Source organism: Scleropages formosus, chromosome 13, assembly GCF_900964775.1.
Source record: "Scleropages formosus chromosome 13, fSclFor1.1, whole genome shotgun sequence".
In the NCBI taxonomy this organism is placed as follows: Eukaryota; Metazoa; Chordata; class Actinopteri; order Osteoglossiformes; family Osteoglossidae; genus Scleropages; species Scleropages formosus.
The window spans coordinates 4,394,190-4,404,612 of record NC_041818.1 but is presented as its reverse complement, the minus strand read 5'-3'; the positions used below and the strand labels follow the sequence as shown (position 1 = coordinate 4,404,612).

Below are 10,423 nucleotides of genomic sequence, written 5' to 3'. Positions count from 1 at the left end.
TCTGCAGGCTATTCAGTTGTTAAACTATGACAGTATTAACTTTTTCCATAATTTCTTTATCATTTAGGGAACACATTTATCTAGTGATCGAAACGTCTAACCATTTTAGAAAACTGAAGCATAGATGAACGCGCAGTTGTTAAACACAGCCCTGATTTTCTTTCCAGTAAGAAGGGTAACGTTGTGAAACGCGTTTTTCGAAGTACGATATGAAGTTTGTCCTTCTGCAGTGACCATAGCGTGGATGTGCAGTGGGAGGTCCGACATGGCTGCTAAGGTGGGTATACACCTCTCATAAAATAATGGATATAAAGTTCGTTATAGAACTCTTCACTCTGAACTAGCTTCTGTTAGTTTTTAGTTACTACAGTAGTGTGTTAAGGTGATGATAAGGGAGATGTAAGACAGTGGTGTTTTCAGAAATTTATTTTACAAAACGAAAAAAAGCGCTTTTGTTTGTACTAACTTCTCACACACACACAGCATCACTCACTGGTTCTGACTTGTTTGCTCTGTGTGGTACTTTTACACAAAATATGCTGTACATTCTCTTTTAATATCTTTGGGTTTACTTATTATTATCAGTTTATTTTTTCTCAACGTTATTAGCTGATCCCTTTTTTTCAGCCAACTAGTTTAATCAGCTTTTGGCAATTTACTGTTAGTAGTTGTAAATATCTTGAATCGGTGGGGGATTCAAACTGACAACCTTCAAACTGCAAAGAAACGACCCTCACCACTAGTGTCTGCGGTCCCATTGATGCTCATGTGTTTCAGGCCTTGAAGCTGACAGCTATCCCCGCTGCCCTGGGACTTGCGTCATGGAGGGTGCATGCACTAAATGAAGACAAAACACATCATCTGATTGCTGCTAAAGAGGTGCAGTTTGGTTCACAACTCATTAATGCAGAGGAATTGGTTTGGATTGGGATAAAATTGTTTATTCTTATTTTCTTTATTATTTCCAATCCCACTTTTTCTAGACAAATTTCTTATAGTCACGGGTTGTCAAATATTGACAGACAGAGGATCATTGGGGTTCAGAAGCTTTTACTCAGTTATGTTAACACCAAAGTGCGAAAGTCCTAATCCTGATAGCAAGCAGCGAGCTTATGATACCATCTGAACCTATTTTCTCTTTCTGTTCATCTGTGTTGAGTAGCTGTCCATCTATGGGTCAGAGAGCCAGCAATACCAATTTGTGGAGGAGGAGCCTGGGCTGCTGCAGAAGGGGGTGGGCGCAGTGCGTGTTGGCCTGACACCATATGTCAGGGCTGTAAAGGTACAGCTGGACAACTCTGATGGAAATTTTGTCACCTAGGTCATTATAAAATTTGTTACTGTGTGGCATCTGTTACTTTTGGCTGTATGTGAGTTTGGCTGGAAATATTTTTGCTTTCAGATTTTTCTTTTTGCATTTATTAATTTAGCAGATATTTCAAAGCATCTTCGATAAGTACTACGCAACAATGAATGTTTTGTAGTACTTAGCTGATACCTTTTCATTCAAGATGAATGACAGCGCTGGCTACAATACAGTACACTACTAGCAGTCACTCATCTGCACCAGAGCAACACACACACACACAGTGGGAAATTTAGAGTGCCTGATTAACTTCACCCTGATTCACTGTGGAAACTCATGCAAACACAAGGAGAACATGCAAACTCCACACAGACTGAGTGGGATTGAACACATATCCTCTTGCATAGCCCAGGCACTGTGGGACAACAGCTCTATTCACAGCTTGTGCCACTCAGTGTGCCACCAACCTTCTTTTGTTTGTTTATTTATTAGACGCAATGAGACAGATAAGTGTTGTGAATAGCTGCAAGTATGAAACAACTACTATTGTCCAGGTTCATTTTCTGAGAAAGTTTGCCGAGTACCTATGACTTGTTTGGCTTAATCGTAATTTTATCTAACAGAACAAAATTAATTACTAAAATTCTTCATATTTTATGAGAGAAACATGAATATAGATTAAAAGGTTTATCAACAATATAAACAGTCTGCCTATTTATTATATATTAACATCCCAAGTGATCATTTTAACTGGAAACTTTGATTTTACAAAAATAATAACCCCATAAATACAGTCTCTTTTATTTCTAGTAACTAGAACATGTGACCCAATGAGGTAGCAAAGAAAGAGTGAGAAGGGAGAGAAATGAAAAGAAACATTGAGAGAGAGTGTAAGGGAAATATCAAAACATGAAAACCAAAGCAGAATAATAAACAAGAAATAAACAAAAATCAGAAAATTTGAAGAATTTTAGGATATGTATTTCAAGGTTCAGTTGTTATATTCTCCTAACCTTATGCAAAATTATTTATGGTAAAATTGACTTCTCAAAAAGTAGATAAGCAACACAACAACTAGATTAACAACACCTTCAGCTCGTGTAACAAAAAAAAAAAATCTGAAAATGCACTTTCTTAGTCAAACAAATGGACTGTTTCTAACATTTTTTTTCTGTGTTCTAGATCAAAACAGTTTTTCGAAAATTTTGTGTTAATGAAAAGATCTACAAATGAATTTGGAATTCAGAAGCTATGGACTGTGTGGTTTAATTTTTGTAAAGTAATTTATTTCATTTACCTGATGTTTTTTTCCAAAGTGAGTTACACTGTAAATCTACCTACAGTTATTTACCCATTTATACAGCCAAGTAATTTTACTGGAGCAATTTAGTGTAAGTACTTTACTCAAAGGTACTATATTCAGAGGTGACATTCAAACCAACAACCTTTGGAGCCAAAGGCAGTAGCTCTAACCAGTACACTACCACCTGCCCTTGTTTATGTAAACTGAGAGGATGTGTTTTGATAAACAGAAGTTTTGATCTGTATTTTTCTCACTAAGATCATTTTCTTTACAGGGAGCCTGCATGTCAATAAAAATAGGAGCTGTAAACCTGTATTATGCTGGAGAAGGTAAGAGATAAGTGGGATTACCTTTTATTTATTGTTGTGAAGTTCAACAATATTTTACACTTTTTCTTTTCCCTTCTTTCTCATAGATATTTACCACTACCTTAAAGATCCACCTCCAGGATTTTTGCCTAGAATTAGTTTGATCACTGTTTCTGGACTAGCTGGGCTAGTTCTTGCAAGAGAGGGTAAGTAGTAATAATAATAATGATAATGACAATAGTAATTGTGTTATGATAAGGTGAAGTACATTCTACACGATATATTATACCTTCAGTCTTAAAATATCTGTCTGACACATGGAAAGGACTGGAAGACCTGAGGGCTCTTCATCCCATAATTACAAATAACCATTATTATATTTTCTGCATGCATGTTGTTGAATACTTTTCTGTAATTGTTTTATAGACTTAATAGTCTAAGGAAATTAAGTGTTAATTATTAAGGACAATTACAGCTACGGCTCTTTCTACTCTTTGTTGTCTAAGCTGAATGATAATTTGGAGTGGGCAAAATTGACGGTTAAACCAAGTAAGTCAAGGAGTCTGTCGATTGTTGGTGGTAAGGTGATGCAGGAGAGGTTTTGTATCAATGAGGAGGTAATTCTCTCTATTTTAGAAAAACCAGTTAAAAGCCTGGGTAGATGCCTCTATGGTGAATGATACGGAGTGAGTGAAACCTCATATAAAGCTGTAATAAATGAGAAAATACCTTGTAAGACTTCTCTTTTTTTTTTTTTTAAACTTCACACAACATTAAAATCATTTAAATTTTTTTGGGGGGAGTGAAACTTCTTTTCCACCTCCCCCGAATAATTAATCCCATAAGGTTTTGAAATTTAATAAATAAATAAAGAAATAAATAAAACTGCAAGTTTTTACCAGTTTATAGGCACTTTCAGCATCTTTTTTGCTACACAGTCAAAAGATTAATAATCCCTTAATCTTTACCATTTTGTAAATTTCAAAACGTATTATAATTCAAACTCATTTAAAACTACTGAAAACAAAACTGTGTAAGTCTTCTATTTAATGCCAATAATTGTCCGACTTGTCCCATAAATGTGCAACTTTCATCATGTTACCAATCATAATCACAGATACTAGCTGTAAATGCTGCAAAAGCAAATTGAATTAAGGCGATCCCACACTGCTTTTCTGTTTGCATTCATTTTACTGCTAACTAATGAATGGATGTGGAAATAAAGGTCACTTTTTGTCTGCAACAGACAGAAGTTTTATAAAACATATAAATGCAATTTAAAGAAATAATCAGGAAAATGTTTGTATGCTTGATAATTTGCATGTCTGTAACATTAGCAGCCAGTGTATTTGCTGAATAGGGCAGCTGTAGCATATTGGTTAGAGCTGTTGCCTTTTGACATAAAGGTTGCAGGTTTGAATCCCACCTCCAGCTGTAGTACCCTTGAGCAAGGTACTTGCCCTAAGTTGCTCTAGTAAAATTACCAAGCTATTTGAATCAGTAAATAATTGTAAGTTGCTTTGGAGAAAAGTGTTGGCTAAATGTAACTCTTTATATCCTGCATCTTTATGAAGAGTTTTAAAGTTTTACTACCCAAACATTTGTGCTTCTGCCTGCCAGGTTCACGTATGAAGAGGCTGGCAGCATCGCTGGGCCTGGCCACTGTGGGCGCAGCTATATGCTACCCGGCTCCCACAATCGGGGTGTTCAAAGTGAAGTGTTATTCTTAGTGCTACTGATTCATTTCATTGTCCTCAATGTCCATCTTAGCTGTTAAACCTGGGAAGTCCATTGTGGATGTTCTGGAGTTTTCTGTATGAGAGTCTCCTTCTTTTAGTGTCTATCCAATGGGCTGTGCACCTATTCCCCTCAGTTTTTTTTTTTTCCTTCTTCTTTTATGTACCAGTAAATAATGGGGCAGCAGGTGACATAGTAGTCAGAGCTACCACCTTTAGATTTTTGTTTACCTATAAGTAGGTAAGGAAGTGTAGGTACTTTAACATTGTAAGTTGCTCTGGAGAAAAGTGTCAGATACATGAATAAACGTAAATGTAATAATGCAATTTCTTCTCCTCCAGCTGACTGGGAAGAAAGCATACATCATGACACAGTGGAGCATTGGCACTGTGGCCTCACTGTGGAGGCCAAGCCCTCTCAGAGACATCCCAGGCCTGTCCACCAGCCCCAGGGTAACTCCTCTGAAGATTAGGAGCTGTATGATATTGGATATTTCCTTCTGCTGTGTCTCTGAAACCATTTGTACTATACTGATGCTCTGTCTGTTCTTCACTCCATTCAGAAGATACCCATGCAAAAAGTGTATTAAGTTTATTTTTATGGAATGCTCCACTGTGGCACAGAGTGCTGAACAAAGTTCAAGGTATATCATAGAGTAGCAGCATTTATTTTTTTGCTATTTGAATAAACTAGGCAGCTGAGGAGAGGAAAGCAAAACTCTCCTAACTCCAAAGAAGGGGAGAAATGTAAACCTCTCGCATCTCAATACCAGTGCCTCCTCCCCCTTTCTGGGCATTCTGATGTGTTAACAGAGGACCTCTGCACATATATTTTGAACAATTGCATTGTATATGCCATGTGTTTTGTTGGCAGTCACGTTCCGAATCTGAGGTGCCACCTGCAAAGATCCCGCATGACTCTGAAGCTATTCCACCAACTGAGAAGTCAAACTCTGCCCCCCCATCTGGAGAGGAGCCCTCACTTGACCCATACACTGAATTAGACTCTTCCTCAGTCACTGAATTTGTTCCTGTGCTGGACAGTGCCTCCCCAGTGCTGCTTGAAGCTGAAGAGGAGCACATTGCTGAACAGACATCTGAGGTCAATCTCAAGTCAGTTGTTGGCGAGCAGCGAGCTTCAGAAGAGCCTCCTTCTCCAGAGGCAATACTTTCTAAACGCAGCACTGATGTGGACACCTCTGCAGGTACTTTTGTTCGCCATCACCTGCCTTATGTTGCATTTACAGGTAGTCTTCGATGTAAGTTGCAAATCCCCTTATAAATGTATTACAGAAAACATAAGGATGTATAAACAGTTAATAAGCTCCATTGTGTGGTAGAACCGCTTGTCCTATACGGGGTCGCGGAGCCTACCCGGTAACACAGGGCATAAGGCCGGAGGGGGAGGGGACACACCCAGGACGGCACCCCAAGCGGGACTCAAACCCCAGACCCACTGGAGAGCAGGACTGTGGTCCAACCCACTGCGCCACCGCACCCCCCTTATATCACACATTATTCATGTTAAAAGAACACTAATATAGAATAATAATATAATACAGTATTTTCATGCTCCACTAACTGTTCACATTACTTCATTTAGCAGATTCTTTTCTATAAAGTGACTTCCAATGAACACTATGTAGAGTTATCAGCTCACGCCTTATTTACCCAAGGTGACTTACACTGCTTTGTACACTACTTACAATGAGTTATTCATCCATATATCAATGAACAGTGAAACAGTTTGTATCACTCTCAAACTGTGGGTGTCTTAGACTCACCAGTTCATCTGAACAGCATGTCTTTGAACTGAGGTAGGAAACTTATGCAGGCTTGGAGAGAACATGAAAACACGGAGGGGATCGAACTCATGTCCTCTCTCACCACCCAGGTGCTGTGAGACAGCAGTGGTGCTTGTGCCACCCGTTTAAGTTTCATTTCTACATCTAAATTTCTTTTGGTTTTTCTGCTCCACCAGAATACTTATTTTTTTGCTTGGTAGCATTGGAAAAAAAAAAATCAAAACATTCTTTGCACAGGATGAAGTTTTGTAAATTAAAAAACAATGGCTGCTAGACACCTGAATAAGTGAGAGCCAGACAATTACAGATATGGTGTCTTTCAGCAATGAAAACTGCCGGTGTTATCGTACAGCAGCTGGAACAGTTGTCCTTAGAAATTATTTGTCTCACACACACACACACACACACACACACACACACACACACACACATATTGACTGAAGCCACTTGTCCCGAGCGAGGGTTGCGGCAAGCTGGAGCCTAACCCAGCAACACAGGGTGCAATGCTGGAGGGGGAGGGGACATACCCAGGATGGGATGCCAGTCTATCGCAAGGCACCCCAAGCAGGATTCGAACCCCAGACCCACCAGAGAGCAGGCCTGGGCCAAACCCACTGCTTCACCACACCCCCATTGTCATTTATCTGGAAAATAATATAATAAGGCTCATGGGAGAGCTGTCATTGAGTATAGGTTGTTTTCAGTTGTGGGCCACCTGTACATTTCTTCATATCACAGATGCTATTCTCCAATTTTCATTAATATTTTAGCTGATGCCTTTATCCAATGACTTTCAATGGTAGATACAGTGCACTGAACTCCTGCAGTAATTCATACATCTATACAGCAGAGCAATGTAACACACACTCAGATATATATATGTTCAGTGGGCCACTACTTGGACCACTACTTGTGGTGAGGGCATTTTTGGTGTAATTCATGCTGTAGTCATTTTCAGCTTGTGACATTCAGCTGTATTCAAAATTCAAAATATGTTTGCAGTATTGATTTTGGTGTTTATAGTGATTTTTGTTTTTTTTTTTTTCTTTTTTAAAAGCACTACTCCTGTAGGTATTGGTCCATTAATATATATTTTTTTCCCATGAAAAATCATCGTGATTTGATCACCTGTGGAAAGTCTCCCAGTTGACAGGGTGATTTCATTCTAGAAAGGTCCATTTCCTGGGACCAAAGGCCATCTGTTTAGACTATACATGCAGAATTCAGCATTCTTTCTTTGTGTGTGTGTGTGTTTGTATCTCTTTCCATCTACTCTAGAAAAATCTCAGCTGATGATTGACCCCAGGCTGATGGATCATGGCCAGTCGAATCCAGAGGATGCTGACCTGTACAGCACTCGAAGCTGAGAGACGAGAAGATGAGACAGAATGAGGGTGGGAGAGGCAGAGAGGGAGGGACTGCATGGTTAAGGTGTACTATAGGAGACAGATCTAGAATTCTGGCTGTACAGCAGGGATCTCTCCTGTCTGCTCAGGCTCTCATGAACTGTAGACATGTTAATACTGATTTTACATTGTCAGAGGCACTGTAAGAGAAAAGTGTTTGTTAGTTCATGTACATGTTGACAGCACTATAGCCAAACTGCCAAAATATATATTTACAGCAAATGCAGAGACTGGCCTGTCACCTGGACAGATGGCTTTCTTTTCGCTCTGATCTTGGACAGCTGTTCTTCTGCTAATTCAGTTTCTGTGAGATTATTTATTTTGATTGATGGCTTTTGTGATCTATGCAATGTATTTCTCTTGTAAATAACCCAAAGGTCCTGGGTCCCTTCTAGAGAAATCCTTCAAGAGAAAATAACTGTCATGCTGTTTGTCCGTTTGGAGTTACGGGCATTTTTTGTGCTGGATTTGTGGTAAGGAGAAATCTGTCTGCTAAAAGTATACATAAGCTGGCAACTCATTGATGTCCTCCAAATCATCACATGATGTCATAAGCAACTAAAGTGATACATACTGCAGTTGTAGATGAGTACTTGTTCTAATTTTATGTCATTGTCTTTAAATGTACCACAATGCAGCCTATGCAGGTCCTTTTTATCGTCTAGTTCCCCACGTAATGCATTTCATGCACAAATCACATTGAATTTATCATGAAATTGTGTCAATTGTGTGTTCAAATGGATTATAAGAAGTATATAGAGAAGCAATGTTCTGCCGGACAAAAATCTCAGATTTTTTGAAAAGCTCAATATGAAAGAATCAAACCAAGATTGGTGAATTTCTGAATAAAGTTCTTGCAGTGCTATAACTTTTTATCTTTAACAGTGAGCTTCTTAACTAGTTCTCCTAGGCTCTGAAATCTCTACACAGTATAGGTATTACAACATTTAAGCAGCATGTAGTTGCTGTCATACTCCAGTTTACAGTAGTGCAGATGCTACACTCTACTGTCTTTTACCTGTTTATACAGCACAGCAGACTCCAGTTCCACTTGAAATTTGTTTCTGGACTGTGGGAAGAAATCCACACAACCATAGGAAGAACATGCATGCTCTACCCTCATCCATTGTCAGCAACCACTTTGCCCAAGCAGGGTTGTGACAAGCCAAAGCCTTACCTGGCAGCACAAGGCTCAAGGCCAAAGGGGGAGGGGACACACCCTAGACAAGGCACTAGTCCATCACAAGGCACCCCAAGCAGGGTTCGAACCCCAGAGCCACCACACCACTACGCCCCTGCTGCATGGGACACAATGAGCCAGATTTGAACCTACGTACAGTCTAAGCTCTATGAGGTGTCAGTGTTACCCTTTGCATCACCCTATCAAAAGTGAAAGAAAACATTAAAAAGTACAAAATAAGCTGAAATTTATTTTGCGCAGTTGTTCCAATGCAACATGCAAATGTGTATAGGAAGATATGGAACCAATGTGTAAGCAGTTACACTGAACATCAGGCTCCACTCACAGTTGCATGGCAACAATGATTGTGACATCATGAAAGAAAATCAGGCTGTACCTAATTTGCATTAGTTACAGGATTACAGATACATGATACTACATATATTTTAAGGTACATAATGGATTCTACCTGAAGTCTCCATGTGATCTGTACCTTCTCTGAAAGATACTCTCTGGGAGACATGCCTGGCTGTGTGCCTGCTGTGTGCCTGCTGTGTGCATCTAGGTCCTATCACACGTGAGACTGAGCCACTTGCAATACTGTCACTAGGGGTAGCTGTTTCCATTGAAACACCATGCTGCTACCCCGTTTAATACCGCCCATGATGTGCAATGAGAGTGTGGAAGGCGGCACGGATGTGTCAATCCCTCCGAAAACACCAGCACATGGAAGCGAAAACGAAATTGAGTGCTTTGGTTTTGCTGCCAACCCTTCTAATTATGTGAAGTGAGGCAACATGGGTAATTTTCTCTGACACACTGATTACTGGAGCCTTGCTTTGAGTAAGCGATGCTGCATGTGCAGCACTTCGACTTGCGTGCTCAGGCCTTGGTGTGGTTAGATGTCTGATAAGAAAACATGGTTCACAGGAATGGAAAACGTTACCCCAAGAGTAGGGAGTGTGTGGGTGTTTCATAAAAAAATGAACCGATTCTGTCGTAGTGAAAAAACCCCTGATACACATACTGTATTTTTACCATAAAAAATAGATGGGTGTACATGTTTTTTATGCATGTGTATCAATTATTATTGATTTCTGTCTTTGCAAAGTTTGCAGCTTGTCTGTGTGGCTGCGTGGGTTTGCTCTCACTGCACAAGCTTGCCGATCAGGTGAGCTGCTGAAATTCCCATGATGTAAGTATGTGAGAAAGTGTGCGCATGAGTGTCCTGCTGTGTCACCAGGTTTCTTCCAGAACGTTCCCACCACCCAGAGCTGTGCTTCACCTTTGCGCCCTGGGTCATCACAGTCAGAAATATTTACATTTATTACTTTAGGGGATACCTTAGCAATTTTTTTACTAGTCATTTTTACTAGTTC

The 10,423-nt window shown here is 39.7% G+C and overlaps 1 protein-coding gene across 1 annotated transcript; it reads left to right on the top strand.

The window, feature by feature from the left end:
- Positions 1-230: 230 nt before the first annotated feature.
- Positions 231-8,732, top strand: apool (apolipoprotein O-like). The gene is made up of 9 exons (XM_018737316.2): positions 231-277; positions 778-879; positions 1,163-1,282; positions 2,884-2,938; positions 3,025-3,123; positions 4,538-4,629; positions 4,996-5,106; positions 5,528-5,858; positions 7,737-8,732. The coding sequence occupies exons 1-9, from the start codon at positions 245-247 to the stop codon at positions 7,823-7,825; spliced, it is 1,032 nt and encodes a 343-aa protein (XP_018592832.1). The 5' UTR covers positions 231-244; the 3' UTR covers positions 7,826-8,732.
- The last annotated feature ends 1,691 nt before the right edge of the window (positions 8,733-10,423 follow it).